Below are 16,444 nucleotides of genomic sequence, written 5' to 3'. Positions count from 1 at the left end.
CTAACGCAGAAATCAACAAGGGGTTTCCTTATCCTGGGTAAAAACCAGAAGACAAAGGGGGAGTGTCTGCAATGTATTCTGGGCAGCAGTACTGGAAAGCAAGCCCTCAGATGGCAAGTATCAGGACTAACGTAGGAGGTGATCCTACTTCCAGCTCCCAAACTTAGATGAACATAATCGGAAATTTTGTAAGCCCATGTGGCTAGCTCAACTCCTTACGTTCAGGAGGCTTGGCTGAGGTCAAAACTTGCCTGTAAGGCTTCAGGTCTGTGTAGGAAGCAGCCAAATGTACCCCTGCCTCTGAAATAATGAATGGCGCGACGCTGTTCTGCCAGCACATAAAGCCTCTGCTCACTGTTGAATTAGCTCTCACGTTTTCTAAGCGTGTACATGTGTGACGACACGTGAGTGCACATGAAAACCAGAAGACAAACTTGAGTGCCATTCTTAGAAATGCTGTCCGTGTCCTTCGAAATAGCTAGTTCTCAATAGCTTGGAGCTTGCCAGTTAGGCTAGACTGAATGGCCACCGAGCCCTGAGGGGAAACCTGTCTCTGCCTCCCTGTAGTGATTGAACTCAGGTGCTTGTGCTTACAGAGCAAGTTCTTTATCCACTATGCTACCTCCCCAGACCACACCATGCATCCTTACACCCTTGAGGACTGAATTCTGAGGCACTAACCTTCAGTCAGGTTTATCAAATTACCTGACTCTACGAAGTAGCCCTTGTCACTAGATAACTCATTATTTCAACAGCTCCAAGAGTCACAAAGTAGCCCTTGTCACTAGATAACTCATTATTTCAACAGCTCCAAGTAGTCAAAACTACTAGAGTTAAATTCATTAGGAGTAGCTTTCATACCCTAAAATTTTTTTTTCCTTTGGCTATCCCACAAGTTGTGTGTCTGTATAGCTGTTGGGGCTGTGGCAGGTGCTGGGGACGAATGGGATGGGCGGGTGCCACACCAAGCTGGCCCAAGTAATGATTCAAGTTTCTATTTCCTCCTCCGGAAACTGGAGAAGGAAAGACAAGCCAGAGAACCCTCAGTTCTGGGTTTAGGAGAGCCCTGGACTTTGACGCTGTCCCTGACTTGCCAGTCACTAGAGGGTTATAAAGACAAAGAGAAAACATGCATGAAAAAGCCTGGCAACTGAACTCTACTCTATATTAAGGAGGGACAGTAAAAGCAGGAGGAGTGCAGAATTAAAACCGGAAGGAAGTTACATGATGAGTAATATACATCTTCTGGGATGGAAAGGACTTCACTGTCTGGTTACAACACATTTAGGAAGCTAATTTCAAAGTCTCAGGGTTTAGCATATCTAGAACTTTCCATAAGCTTCCCAGAGCTCTGGGTCAGCCACAGAAGGGTGGTTTCTCAAGCTGAAATTAACAAAACCGTTCAATACTCCAGCAAAACACTCCCCTCACCTAAGCAGGTCGCATACGGCTTGGAATGTCACCCCAGTGGCTCCTAGTGCCACTAATGGGCTTTAAAGAATATAAGTGCTTAAGGACAGCAACAGAAGCCATTTTGCACAGCAGTTAATCACCACACCTGGGCTCAATCGAACACCACTGGATCTAAGCCCAAGTAGGGGGTTTCTTCAGCAGCCCTCTTCCCCACAAAAGTCCCTCAGTGACCGTCACCATGAGACTGCTCAAAGCACATGCCATCCACTTCACATGGAGCCAGTTCCTGAATGTCACCTGGCAGTTACTCCGCAATACCTCCCAAGATTATGTTACTTTGGTACTTGACACCGAGTGGGTGTTGACAGTCACTACCAGGCCTTCCCAGGAGCCTGTGTCACCTTCATTAACACTCACGGCCACCATGGGTGGAGGCCTTGTTCTGTAGTGCTCCTTACTGAAAGAACCAAGGGAATCTTTGTAGTTCAGCTAGTTCTTCCAACTCCACTCCACTGAAACAGAGTTCTGGACAGTAATGTGTGTGTTAAGCTGCATCAAGAAGAGTTATAGAAGTGAGTTTAATACAACTAGGTGGCTCCACACTGCAGCCCAGCACAGAAGCTTGATCAGACTGCTAGAAGTGGGGTCCCCTTACATTAGTGTGGAACAGGATTCAAGTACTGTCACCTCTCCCTCTGGGTTACCTGTACCGAGGATTCTACTTTCCCCAGGTCCCAGGAGAACAGAGTGGGGTCCCACTATACACTCATATGAGATGTCATACAAGGAAACAGTGGCTACTTTTTGCTCAACAGGACTGGTGTATTCCAGGCTTCATCTCTAAGCCCCAGGGCACAGGTATGTTCTCTGGTTCCAGAGTAAGATGCAGAATATAGCCAGATACCTTATGGCCCACACTGACGTTTTCTGATTGGCAGGAGCTAGGGGTCACACTGAACACATCCAGTCATTAGGCGGTAACAGAAGCTATCTGAAAACGACCCTACTTCCTAGCTGGGCTGGCAGTGGCTGTCCCTGGTTATAAGTGAAAAGGGGATGCTACAACTACAAAACTAAATCCAAGAAGCTTACATGACATCACCCCAACAAGGAATAGTGAAATGTATCTCAGCAGAAAGCGCTCTGCAAACAATGCAGGGACTATATCTGAAGGCCGACATACATTCTTGTTGCTTCTGTGTGCTGCAAATTCTATGTCTCTATGAAGAGTCCTGTTTAAAATTTACATTTAGGTTGATGCTGACTCAATACATTATTCAAGTAGTTCTCCAGCTTCACAGTCAATGTCTAAATACTGATAGGAGACTCCTGCTCAGAACATAAACTTACACTTCACAGTCCCAGACTCTGTGGCTTCCGAAATGACATTACGTTCTTGCTCCATCCAACAACTCGGGGAGCACTTATCACAAGATCCCTGGAGAAGTGGCTTCTTTAGCAAGCTTTCAGCTCTGGTTTGTTGGCAGAACCCTAATGTCTTAAGATGTTTACGTTTCTTGTGACATCTGCCTGGATTTCTTATCACTTTCCATCAGAGGCTTAAGAAGGACATCAAGCCAGCACAAGTGAGGCAGAGAACATGAGTATTGTCAAGACCCTCATGGCTCAAAATTGAACCTGATTTTTGGAATTACATTAAGTAATTTAATGCAGTCACGTAAGCTTAACCCTACCCCAACTCTAGGTCTCAGGATTAGTTAGAGAGTAAGTGAAGCTTACAGAGACCCTTAACGCCCTAACACTCTTGTTACAATATAGGGGGAAGGAAAGGCTGGTTTAGTTCCCAGCACATGACAGCTCACAATTGTTCGAAGCACAGGCAGCACATACACAAACACAGGCAAAACTCTCACAAGACAAACTTCAAATAATCTAAATAATAATAATACGATAGGCAGATCTGAGTTTGCATGTAAGGCAGTTTGCTTAGGTTGGAGGAGGCTCTAGTGGCCTTCCTTTGGGGTTAATGCACAGCTGAGTCCCGTCTTCTGGCAGTCTCTAGCTGACTTAAGAATCACTGTCAAATGCAAAAGGTGTGACGCTAACAAACTTGATTATATGTGAGTGCACTTAGATCCTGTTGCAGTCAACTGCTGATGAAGCAAAGGGTTTCCCCTGAGCATGACAGCCGCCTAGTCTGAAGGGAAGGACAGAAGGAGGTTTGCCCTGAGCATGACAGCCGCCTAGTCTGAAGGGAAGGACAGAAGGACACGGAATAGGAAAGGAACACTGGGAAGAGAGGCCAAACAGGTAAGTGATGAGCAGAGGGTATGGGCTGTGGCCCGAGACTACACTTTACAGCAGTTGATGCCTTCCTTAATCACACACTCGCCAACCCCAAGTTTTGTCCTATTCCTTTTTTTCTCCTATATGACACTGACTGCTTTTTAATCTGGAATCTTAATGCAACAAAGGTGTCATCTTCACCCTCAATCTGGAACTGTTACTTGCTATTCCACAGCACTGTTCACTTACGGTCCTGGCAGGTAGACCCAAGTCTGAGGAGGCTGTGGTTATCCCTGCTCCCCTAGGCTCTGCACACACACCCCAGCCTTATGCCATCAATGTATTTACTCCCCAAGTCCCTGGTTCAGAGTCCAGAGTTCAAGAATGAGTCCTTGCAGAGCTCTGGTTCTCCAGATCTGTCCTGCAGGATGGTCATGAGGCACCAGGTAGCTCAAGAACCCACAGATCCTCATGGACTGAGCTACATACTCACGCATGCGCTGAAATTAGTCAGAATGTTTAAAGCGGAGAGCCACTGTCTGGCACCCCTGGGTCTCATAGTCTATGTTGATGAGAAGCTGGCTAAGGGAGGGCTCTTCAAGTGAATTGCAGAAGCCCTGGGTGAGGTCAGAAGGGATGTGGGTCTCTCATAATGGCCTGCCCACGTATTCTAGCAGAAATGTCACTGGGTAAGTGATAGTCTCAGGCTGAAGTCAGGGAAGAAAGACTAGAGGTACCAGATCTGAAAAGCCAACAGACAAAACTATTCTCCTTGGCCGTCAGGCAAGTCCTAAGGGCACCTGAAAGGTGGCCTGCATAGTCACATAATCCTCTAAATCTACCTGGGTTCTTACAGATGTCAGTCAAGTCAAAGTGAACCTCAATCTCCAATCGCATGCCACACGTCTGAAATGCGCCTCATTACCAGTGAGCGTTTTGATCCAAGTATAAACATCTGCATTTCTGGGGCAGCAACTCTCAAAACACAAAAGTCGGCTACATCTTTCCTGTCACTTGGTTTTGGAACAATACTCCAATTACTAAGAATTTTAATTAACATTTAATTAAGAGGAAAGACCACTAAGAAAACACAGGCTCAGCAGTTTTGCTTGTTTTATTGAGACAGGGTCTTACCATGGACCCTTTCTAGTCTCAAACTCAGGAGTCTGCTCCCCTCTGCCTCCTGAATGCTGGGATTAATGGCATGCAGCACTGGACCTTCCTGGGGTCATGTTAAAGACTCAAAACTAAGTTGACTCTAGAAACTCTTCTTGCCAGGAAATACTATCACAAGTGGGCTTACAATAGCCATCTTGGGTTTCAACACTGGAAATGACACAAGGTGCCTTCCAACAGTGAAAGGGACAGAAGGTTCCAATAACTGAGCTTTCTAATGTTTAGAAAACATTTCACTCTGCATAAAGGGTAAGAGCTCTGGAACTGAGCAACTCCTCCAGCCCGACATGGACGGCACGGCTTCTTGGGAACTGTTCCATTTGGCAAATGTGTCTGAGGTTCCAGCGCCTGTCAGAGGCAGGGACGCCATAGAGAATGGAAGCAGCACACCCCGTTCTTTACCAGTGTGGGTGGGGACAGCATGCAGATTCAGCAGCAGTCCGCTCTTTGATTTCTGTATGCTGGAAACTAAGATCTAGAAAACAGCACTCACCCAAGGCTAACCCACCAAACACTAGGAAAGCACAAGGGTACCATGAGTGAATGCTAAGCAGATGGGGTTGGGGGGAGGGCTGCTTCTCTTTCTCAGAGTATCTTGCTTCCTGGCAGGGCACGGCTGTGCATCTGCATGCATTACTGGTGCAGACAATCCCAATTTCTATTACCCTAACCTGGAACCTAGTAGGTAGACTTGTGACTATCTAGATACATACGTTGTCAGACCTGCAGTCCCCTCCCTAGAGGAAGGTCAGACAGTGGACTCTAGGATGTAAGGTTAGTGTCAAGAAATGCCTCCTATCCACACTTTAAAACAACAGCCCTTGGAAGAAGGTTAACACAAGCTTCTTTGATTCGTGCTTGGGAGAACAATGAATGTAAATGTAAATGTAAATCTGCAAACTAAACTGCAGGCAGCACAGAAGCAGCTCAGATAACAACGCCCCCCAGTCCTTTGCATTCTTCTCACACTCCAGAAGGTACTTCTTGATCCAGCTAAGTGTCTACCATCAAAGAGTAATCAACTACGATTAGCAAAACTTGGTTGATGCCACAGAGACACAGGTGGAGAGAGGTCCCAGGCCAATGGCCAACTACACGGTCTACACACCAAACAACGTCCAAGTGGCCTGTTTCCCCTTTATGGACAAAATGCAGTCCTTTCACAAGTGTTTACAAAGTGTTTATTAGTTACAATGATATAGAATGTATCATCCAATTCTCCCCTAGTTATCAGATATTTTAAATAACATGAAAAAAGATCTTTCTTAGACATCTGACAAACAGAGGATGTATCCATGCTAACAGGGCAAAATAGCTAACATCACTCTTGTGCGTCTGTAATAAAGTCTGTCAAGGCTACATTGGTTAAAAATCAATGAACAATCCCTTTTGTATGTCAAATTATAAATTTTAATGTTTTCATTAGAATAATCTTTATAGCACTTTGCGACAAGAAGCAATAAAATAACTAACAGCAAACTTCAGTACAGCAGACACTGTCCGGATTAACAATGCAAACACAAATGTAAGCTGTAAATCACATCATACAATTGAAGCACCCAAAACAATTTAAATAATTTTAAATATTTTATTTTTAAACTGCTACAAATGCTTTATACAGTATTCCAACATAAAGTCTCCTTAACAGAAATGTAACAAAATGGGAATGATAGTGAAAGGTTAAAGTGGCACAAATTCATCAAACAAGTATTAAACTACAAATTTTAAGAGGTAGATTACTTTTAAGGTTGAGTACAAAACACAGTATGAATAAAATGTAGCCATTTTCCACCACCTCAGTCATTAATCTGGGGAAAGCATCAGTACTCATGGAGAAGTGGTGCTGACCTACTTCAAAAGGAAGAGGCCGATCTGTTACTTGAATCTACTGAGACAAGAGTAAGGCCTGGTGTGCAGACACAAACAGCTATACAGGCCTGGATGCTTTCTGTGCACTGATATACTGCTACATAGCATCTCATAAGATAATAGCTATAAATTAGTGCCAGACAGTGAGAGGATAATGTCCAGTTGGACACATAAACATGACACTAATAGAGGCATGAGAAGGAGTCCTACCCAATCTGGGTTCCTCTGCATTATGCTGGCAATCTGCTTTTGATTTTTTTTTTTTTTTTTTTAAAGGGAGGGGGATAGGGATCAACTAAACGCCTCTCTGTATAATTCACATGAAAGAAAGGCATCAAGGGCTGGTGTGAGCAAGCGTTTTAAGGTGAGTGCACCCGATCTGTCATCCCTGAAACTAGGACCACTGATAAAACAAGGGCACTTGCTTTGCAAGGTTCAGTTCAATTGCTCTCTTAGCTTGCTCTCTGCCAGACTCAAGGGCCACACTCAGAGCTGAGTTGCCAGTCCGGTGATGAGGAAGAGCCAGTCCATCTAGCCCATCTTATGGCACCCTTCTCTTTGGATCTCAATCCCCTGAGAGCCCAAAACACACGTGAGCTCCACCAAAGAGATGGACGCCTGACACTAACCAGGGCAAGAAGCCAGCGGGAAACAGCTGTATGTTACAGCTTTTTGAGTCAGCTTCAACTGGTCTTGCAAGCTGGGTAGATTTCATATCCTTTGCCGTAGTGCTTATCCTAAGTTGAGCATGCAATATCTTTTAGTCAGTTAAGGTTTGTTTTGTGGGGGGAACTTTTCTACAGGAAGTTCCTAGAAAATAAGAAAACTGAAGATAAATGACAACATACACAACCTTGTACGAACTGACCATATTAAAGAAAGAGGTGAAGAGACTGTAAGACAAATGTCACCAAAACAGAAACACATAAACCACTCTAACAGGTAGAAACTCCACTCCTGCTCCAAAGACATAGGGCTGTTTCTGACCCATGGTTTGCAGTGGGGTAGGGGTGGCACCTGGTGGTGGCAGTGGAGAATCTGTCCTGGAGTTGCTTCTTCTCTAACTTTCTAACTTCTGGACACAGGGGTGGGTGGGGGCTGTCATGAAAAATGGAAATGTCGCTTGGATAGAGCAGCTCTTTGGATTATAGGGGAGAGCATGGGAAGAGTCCGCTCTCCTCTCTGGAAAGGAGGTCTCAGCAACAGATCCAAAGGCAGTAGCAAGAAGGTCCAGGCAGACTGTGATAGACTCAGGGAGAGACTTGCCTGCTTTTCTGGTGGCTTTGTTGTGAAAAAAAGCGTTTGGAGCATATGACTCTTTATCCTGGAATGGTAAACCAGCTGTGGGGTCCTGAGCTCAATGCTGTATTCTGGCTACATCCACATCCTTGGAAAACTGCAGAAACCTAATCTGGCTTTCAAGTGTCAAGTGCCTGATGCTGGACATGACTTGTAATCATAGTTTGCTGCAATCAACAAGCAGGAAAGGAACAAGCTACGTGTTCTGCAGAGCTGAGGACAGCAAACCACAGCACATGGAAATGTCATGCATGACAGCTCCTTGCATCACAGTCTCCACTAAGTCAACTGAGACAAACACTGGAGCTGAGGACCACTGTCAGTACACATTCCTCCTAGTCAGCACACAATACACAAGCACTGAGAATGAGCTCAGGCAAGTCTGTAGCAGCCCTGAGTTAGAGGACACCTGGTGTATGGATGCCAGCAGCCAGAAATCCTACTGTTGTATGTTTGCTAGGGGTACTAATGACAGAAATACACTCTGTGGAAATGCCCACTCTTACTTATGTCTAGATAGTCAAACATGATGTTCAATTAGACATTTGGTTTTTAATCCTCTAAAACAACTCAGGAGGTCATCACAGTCCCTTGGTAAGGATCCTGTATGATGTCTCTCATCCTGCAGACCTGTCCACAACACAGGGGCAGTGACTCACAGAGGTAAAGGCTTAATCATCAGGAACAACTCACTGTGTCTGTTACTGAGCACACTACCTAGGATTTCGTTGTCTACAGCTTTAAGTGGTGCTTTTTAGGCCAACTTTTAACTCCAGCAATATAATTCTGTTAACTATCAAAATAGAAAAAAAAAAAAAACTAAAAACTATCAAAATAGTTTAAGATCCACTGGAGTGAGAAAAGAAACACATTTCGGGGCCCGTTAACTTTCGGGAGTCTTTAAAACACCAGGTAAGAGTGAAGCAACTGAACTTTATACATGCACACTCAGCTCTTACATGTTCATACATTTACCCTGAAAGTCTACAGGAGCCAGTACAAAACAGTTAATTCTTTTAGAAAACACTAGAAGAAAGTACATTCTAAAACATCAATCACCTGCATGGTAGCCCATGAAAATGATAGCTCAATAATGTTAAGTTGGTGTGGAATTCCCCCAAAACAGAGACCAGTAACAAGTAAGGAGAACTGACAACTGAAAATAGTGACCCAGATCGATAGCAACTAACACTCAGCATGTTCTGAAGTGCCTTCAAAACAATCCCAATCCTTCAGCCCTACAGGAAACTGATGAGACTGTTGTACCCAATGTCTAGAGCTTTCTTTGCTATGCTTTAAGGCACACAGCACCAAGAACTGAGTGACACTGGAATCTTTGTATGCTTAGGTCTTCTCCAAAAACAAGTCACTCCACAGCTGTCCCTAACTATTTGCTTCCAATACCCAGAATTACAGCCATGACAGCCTAGAATCAAGACAGGCTGCATAGAAGGTGTCCAAGTATTTAGAGATTAGCCTTCTGATGGCCACTGATCTGCGGACATAATTTGGGAATGAGAAGGAATTCCAAGTGTATATCAACTCAGCTTGAGAAGTCTACATAACAGATCATACTTGGGCCACATCACTCTGTCCCTGAGAACCATATGTATGTGGGGAGAATATGGGATAAGGCAGTGAGGTCAGCTCAGATGTACAGTGAAACCTAACCTTACAGGAGCAGCACTGAGCCCCAGGGCCTGGCCTGCTCTTCTTCCCCATCAGAACCTTGACTGCTGATCTCACTATGGCTGTAGGCAGAGGGCTGGAGGGGAATATAAGGCATTTGTAAGATATATGGTTATTTTATTTTAAGCAACATGGAAAAAATTTTAAATTCCAACACCAGCAAATGGAAGCATTAATAACAAACAGTTTTAGACATTATTAACTATGCTTAAGTCACAAACTATTAAACAAGAGTGCACTGCGGTTGCTAATGGACTTGTGACCCACTTAACCCCAAGGAGCAATGTAGGACCAGGAACCAACACAAGTGGCACTGGAACATTGCCCAAGATGTGAATTAAGAGAACTTCATCTTTTCACACAGGGAACTGGGTTCAAGTTCCATCCAGAAATTAAAGAGATGGTACCACTTTGTGAGTACTAAGTCTGAAATAAAATGTATTTATTCATCTGTACAGCGGTCAAAGCAGCAAGGGTATCCTACAAATTATCCAAGTGCCACTTTGCTAAAATACTCATGTCAGTATTTTATAGGAGGAGAGACATCCTCCAGGCCAGCTACAGCTCTCCAGCAGTCCTCACCTCCCCGAGCTCTGGGCTTACCTCAAGTCCTTCAGCTCATGCCTGGCACTGCTGTCCTCTCTCCTGCTTTCACTCAGGTCTGCAGCAGCTGCCAGCTGAAGGCTTCGGGTGATTGGGCCCCCGCTCCGCTCTCTAGATTTTACTATGCACCGGTCTGTTCTTTTCTTACTGGCCAGGGCAGCCTTGCTTTGTATGACAGCTTTGCTCTTCTGCACTCTTGCGTGCAGGCTTCGGGACGACTTGCTTGAGAGCTGAGCAGAGTGACTCTTGGCAACAGCTTTGGATTTTTTGCCCTCAACATGAGTAATTTTGGCCATTCTTATGGGACTAGAATTCCTCAAGGATGAAGAACTTGCTTTTTTGGATTTGACTGAAGCTGCAAATTTGACATTCTGTCTGGATCTGAAGGATGAGGAGGGCAGTGAGGCCTGGGCAGGGCCTGTACTCCGAGCTCTGGTCTTGCCCAAGGGTGCCTGCATGCTCTGCATCTTGATCTCGGTATCTGCAGTCCGCCTCCGGGGATTGCTGCTACTGTTTCTGTCACTGCTAGCAGACGATGCGTGGCCACCTTTCTTAGATGAATGGGAAACTTTTCTTTTGGAAGGAGAAAGGGGTTTTTTAGGACAGCTGAAAGCGGCATGCTTATTCAGGCTGCCGATGTATGTGAACTCCCTGTCACAGTAAGGGCAGATGTGCGAGGATGCCTCCGAAGTGTCCCTCAGGTCTGCCTTCTGCTTCGCAGATCTGTTCTTCTGAAGGATTGCTTTCTGTACCAGCTGATTTTTTTTCTTCAATGCACTTAGCTTGAGCTTATTTGGAGACACTTTGTTGAGTTCAACATTGAAGCTCAGTCTCTTGGGCTGCCCCATTCGTCTAAAGGCATTTTTCCCAGAGTTGTCTAAAACTACCACTCCATTTTTGGGCTGCACAGTTTGTTTCAGGGGCACTGGGTTTTTCTTAGGAGTGTACCTCTTCTTGTCACTCGCAGATGCACATGCCAAGATATGCTTATGTAGCTCGGGCATATTATCAACACCCTTCCCACACTTTGTGCAGCGAATGGCAGTAGTGAAAGTCTGTGGAATATTGTGGGTGGTGAAGTTTGTGGCTGTCACCCCAATCCCCATAGGGTTTCGATGGTGGTACTGAAATGGAGGTGGTTTAAAGCTCGGGTAATGCTGGTTGAGACCAAGTCGAACATCTGGATCTTTCGTCTTTACCCCAGAAGCCATTATTTTGATGGTTGTGTAAAGCTCTTCAGAGGAATCATTTAACTCCTCCTCTCTAGAAGTTTCCAAAGGCTCTTCTGGCAAACTCGGCATATGCTCCACATGGGCCTTCGTGGGGTCTGTGAAGTTCTGGGGCCTCAGGGTCCCACTTTCAAACTCGTGATGTGTGCATACCTCATCTGGGTGGAGATCACGCTGGTGCTGCTGTAAATTGCATAAGAAGGCAAATTCTTTCTTACATACAGAACACATAAAGATATTTCCGACTCCATGAAGCAGAAATCGATGCTCTGACAGATCAGTCTTACCCTTAAAAAGCTGCACACAAAACTCACATTTGAAGGGCCATTCTTCAGCATGAACAGATAAATGTTTGGTTAGGTCTTTAATGGAAAGGAAAGGTGATTCACAGACATTGCAAACAAAGTTTTTGCTGAATGTTTCTTGGATAACACTCTGTCCACCTGAAGGTGGGGCCTCTTCCTTGGGTTTCAGACCTTCACTCTCTGACTCCTCCTGTTTGAAAGTTATTGCAGGAAGAGAGGCTTCCAGGTTGTCCCCAGAGGAAACCACAGATGACACTGCTGAGAGAGGGGGTGGTGAGGGGGAGGTGGAGGAACATGAAGAGGAAGAGAAAGAAGAGGAGGAAGAGGAGGAGGAAGAGGAAGAAAGTGTTGGAGGACCAGGGGAAGCAGCAGACATGAGTGGCTCTACAGGAGGAATGGGAGAGGGAGAGGGAGACACTGTTGGGGAGAGAATTGGCAGAGGAGACTGAGCAGTGGCATTTGAGAATGGAGAGGGGCATTGCTGAGGAGAGGCATCACAAGAGGAATTGGGGAGAGGGACGGTTGGAAGGAGGGGAGGTGGTGGAGTGGCAACAGTTAACACAGGAGGGCAGGGGGGAGGAGAAGAAGGCTCTGTGGGGATCAAAAGAGGAGGCAGCTGACCAGAAGACAAGGAAGCTGTCTGGAGAGGGGGTGATGAAGGGCCAACAACTTCAGGTGGTGACTCAGCAGTGGGGGCTGAGCAACTCAAGTCAGGATCAAGCTCAGGATCTGGCTGTGTATCTGGGGATTTACAAGGACTTGGGCTCCTGGTCACCTCTGGTGTGGTTTCTGTGGGTAAGCTAACACCATTATACTCATTGAGAAGAACCTTTTGTAGCATGCAGGTGGTTGGTTTTTTCTTCTTTGCAGCTGGCTGTGCCAAATGATTCTCTTTGAATTCCTTGCCTTCAGAATCACAAGGCTTTTTATGCACACTGAGATCCAATACAGATTCCCATGGAACTGGAGTCTTGCCTGTGCCCTCTGACTTCTGTTTGACCCCGCTGGATAAATCCAATGGCTGTTGGTTGCACACGGTGCTGAAAGTAGAACTGGCCACCCATTCTTTTGATATTTTGTATTCGTCAAAGCAAGGAGGGCTTCCAGTTTCTCTCTCATCTCTCCCAGGCAAACTCCACACTGGTGAGTCACTACGACTTTCTAACTTGGGTTTCTTGGAAGTCAAAACTGTGTCTGTCCATGCTGCTTTTCCATCACTCGGTTTCCCAAAGTCTCGAAGGGCAGGGCTGTGCTGTGGAGAACTGGGTGGAGAGCTGGTGCGTCTCTTAAACCTACTGGAAGTCACAGGTAACATGGATGCAGGAGCAGATCCACACACAGGACCTAACTTAGGCATCTCAGCTGCTGAAACCCCTGCAGGAGGAGTCAGCTTGTCCTGGGTCTGAAGAAGCTGCCTGAGCTTTGAAGACAAATAGACACCCTTCTCTCTATGGAAAGACACCACCTCTGTTGTTGATATGCTCAGAGGCACACTTAAGGAACACGAGGGTGCCGTGGAATCACAATCTGTCTCTGCTTTAATCTTGGGGAGCACAGGTGGACTGGCAGTCCTCCGCTTCTTCGACTCACAATTTGTGCTGCTGGGAGACTCTTTAAGAAGATCATCTGTCACAGAGACCTGAGTGCTCTTTATATTCTGAGTAATCTCCACAGTTACTGGAGTGAGCAGACAATCTATGCCGTACAAGTGTGCAGAATTAGCCTCCATCTCAATCACATCACAACTACTCGTGCTGTTGTTGGTCTGAATCTTACCATCAATATAGTAATTGAGATTTTCGGAGATGTTACTAGAAATGTCCATGATGTACACATCATCCGTTTCCCCTTCCTCCTCTGGCTCTGTGCTTGGTACATAGACATTCTGGGAGGGTGGGGCCTGCTCTGCTGGTGGATGCTCTTCTAGGAGTCCTCCTTTTCGCCGGACACCTTTGGGAATCAGGTGGCGTTCGTGAACTCTACGCTGATGTCGTCTCATATTGGTGTGAGTTCCAAATACTTTTTTGCAGTATTTGCACGGATGAAGTTCTTTAACTTCGCCATTCTCTTCCACAAAAGATGAACTCAGTATTTCCTGTGAGGTTTTCTCTGAGTTCAATATCAAACAGTCTTGTCCAAGTTGAGGTGGACTTGACTCATCTTTAGAAGTAACATTTTCCCCCTTGCCATCATCTGGGTCCTCTGAGGGCTGTAATGTCATGCTGGGTCTTCTCTTCAACCCCGTCTCGTGCCGCCGTTCATGCCGCCTCCTGTTAATCTGTGTGCCAAACGGTTTCCCACAGTATTTGCACTTGAAAGCATGATTGATTGTGGAAATGTGGATGTGCATGTGACGTTCTAGCCCCTGCTTCGTTGCAAATTTTCTTTCACAATGCTGACATGGAAACATAAATGTTTCCAGAACATCACCGCTGGCCTCCTCTCTAGTTCTGGAAATGTGGAGAGGAGGGATCACATCTGGAGAGTCTCCAGAAGTTTCATTTGACATGCTCTGTGGCTCTTCTAATAAATCTTCTGGCTTTTCTTCACACCGTATTTCTGGCTCTTTCACAGAGCTTTCGTTAGGCATGTCTGCTTCTTCCTCCCCATCTTCTCCCAACTCCTCTTCCTCCTCTTCCTCCTCCAGCTCTTCCTCCTCTTCCTCCTCTTCTTCCATATCATTGACCTCACAATCTGTGACTTCTTGTTTCCCATCTGCCTTTGGCTGTGGCTCACAGGCAGGGAGAGGAATGGCCACCTGTGGAGCTGCATCCTGGCTTACCACCTCTGGCAGAAGGGCTGGCTGCTCAGGTGCAGAAGCCAAAGGCCTCTCATCCTCTTCTTTTGGACCTAAGGAGAACAGAGGAGCAGAAGCACAGAGATAAAGACACAGTAGCTGCTGTGTAATCAACTCCTATGACTCTACTGCTGGAAGTTGCTAAGATATGCAAGCAAAAATATTTCATTTGGAGGTTGAGCTGGGTGCAAATTCCTTCCACATACTTAACAAATGAAGGGGATTGCTGAGGACCAGGCAGCACTCTGGGCACATCAGGACAAGCATGCCCACAGGGTACGAAGTTTTTCTGTTCCTAAGAACTGGTGCCTACAGCTGTGTTGGAATAGCCAGTATTAACTAATGAGCCTGGTTACAAATTCCAATTTCTCATGACTCAAACTATCAGATGAGATTCTTGATGGTGTACTTAAAGGATGGAACTTGTTCTAGATGATGAAATTCATTCTAGTCAAACAGACTTTCTATCTCTGACAAGACTAAGGAGTACTTCACTAAATAAAACAGCCATCCCAATCACTTGTGAGTCTATGCTCATTCCCACCTGAATTAGACAGGCCAGAGATGGCTTGCTAATGAGGCCACAGTTGATCAGAGACATTTAAAACAAAACAAAACAAACAAAAAAGCCATGCAATCATCTGGTAGACGGAATGCCTTGGGCAGAGGAAGCAGCAAATAAAATCCATGAGCTATCTCTAAGTCAAGATGGTACTAAGCAGGTTCAAGGTCAGGAAGGATATAGAAAAAAGTTGGAAAAGGCAAGGAGATGAGACTAGGGTAACCCAATGCTGAGAATAAGATGCCATGAGAAGCTGCCCATTATCCCAAGTCAAAGAGAGCTTGCAGGTAGCTCTAGCAGATAAGTCATTCGGCTCCACTTTCAAGAGAATCATGTTGCTCACTGGAAAGCAAATGGAAACTCTATGTGGATAGGGGAGTGGGGTGGGCAAGAAGAGCTCACTGCTCCAGAAGAGGTGCAGGATGATGACATGCAGGTAGTAGGCTGGGGAAGGTGGTAGGAAATAATCAGACCCTGAGTACATGTATTTGAAAATGAAGCTGACAAAATGTGCTTGTTGACTGGGCATGACGAGAAGCCAGAGGACTGTAAGAAATTGCAATAATCCTGCTTACCAAACCAAAGACTACAGGAGAAACAAGAATGTCTATGTACACATGGCGCAGAAAAAAAAAAAAAAAAAAACCACATGGATTTACTTAGGATGAGCTGAAATTTAGAGTATGGTAAGGTAATATGTGTCTCAGTGAAGAGACTAAGTAGTGTTTCATAAGATCTTATGTCAACATAGAGGCTGGAGTACCTGCCTCATGGGAGAGTTAATGAACAACAAACTGCACACGACCTAAAAAGTGGACAGACAGGGAAGGACTATATCCCAGACACTGAAAGGCTAATCATCTATGTTAGCTTGACTTATCTGAAAAGGGGGAATCTCAGCTGGGGAAGTGCCTCTATAACATTAGCCCATAGACATGTCTATGAGTATTTTCTTCTTTGATGGTTGATGTGAGAGGGTCCAGCTCACAGCAGTCAATGAAACCATTGGGCATGTGGTCCCAGGCTATATAAGTAAGGTAGCTGAATATCAGCTTTGAAGCAAGCCAATACAGCACTGCTCCTCCACGGTCACTGATTCAGTTCCTGCCTTGTCTTCCCTCAAAAATGGGCCATAACTCACAAACCAAATAAACCACTTCTTCCCCAAAGTTGCTCTTGTCACTGTTTTATCTTAGCAACAGAACACAAACTAGGACTTAAGAATGAGGAATGGCCAAGAAACAAGTCACAAGGA

General features: G+C 45.4%; 1 protein-coding gene across 7 annotated transcripts in view; it reads right to left on the bottom strand.

Moving 5' to 3' along the window:
* The window catches only part of Prdm2 (PR/SET domain 2), a 102,156-nt gene that overhangs the window by 15,055 nt on the left and 70,657 nt on the right, over nucleotides 1–16,444 (bottom strand). For 5 of the 7 annotated variants that reach the window (XM_034502068.2, XM_076933791.1, XM_076933790.1 and 2 more), the window contains one exon: nucleotides 10,297–14,680. The exons of 1 other annotated variant lie outside the window; for it this stretch is intronic. In XM_034502068.2, coding sequence (XP_034357959.1) covers nucleotides 10,297–14,680 — 4,384 coding nt within the window. Of the gene's footprint in view, nucleotides 1–5,994; nucleotides 7,516–10,296; nucleotides 14,681–16,444 lie in introns of those variants that run through there. One more of the 7 variants, XM_034502069.2, reaches the window with a different exon arrangement.

This window comes from Arvicanthis niloticus, chromosome 5 (assembly GCF_011762505.2).
Source record: "Arvicanthis niloticus isolate mArvNil1 chromosome 5, mArvNil1.pat.X, whole genome shotgun sequence".
NCBI lineage: Eukaryota > Metazoa > Chordata > Mammalia > Rodentia > Muridae > Arvicanthis > Arvicanthis niloticus.
The sequence above is the reverse complement of the archived record's forward strand: the minus strand, read 5'-3'. Positions and strand labels throughout refer to the sequence as shown.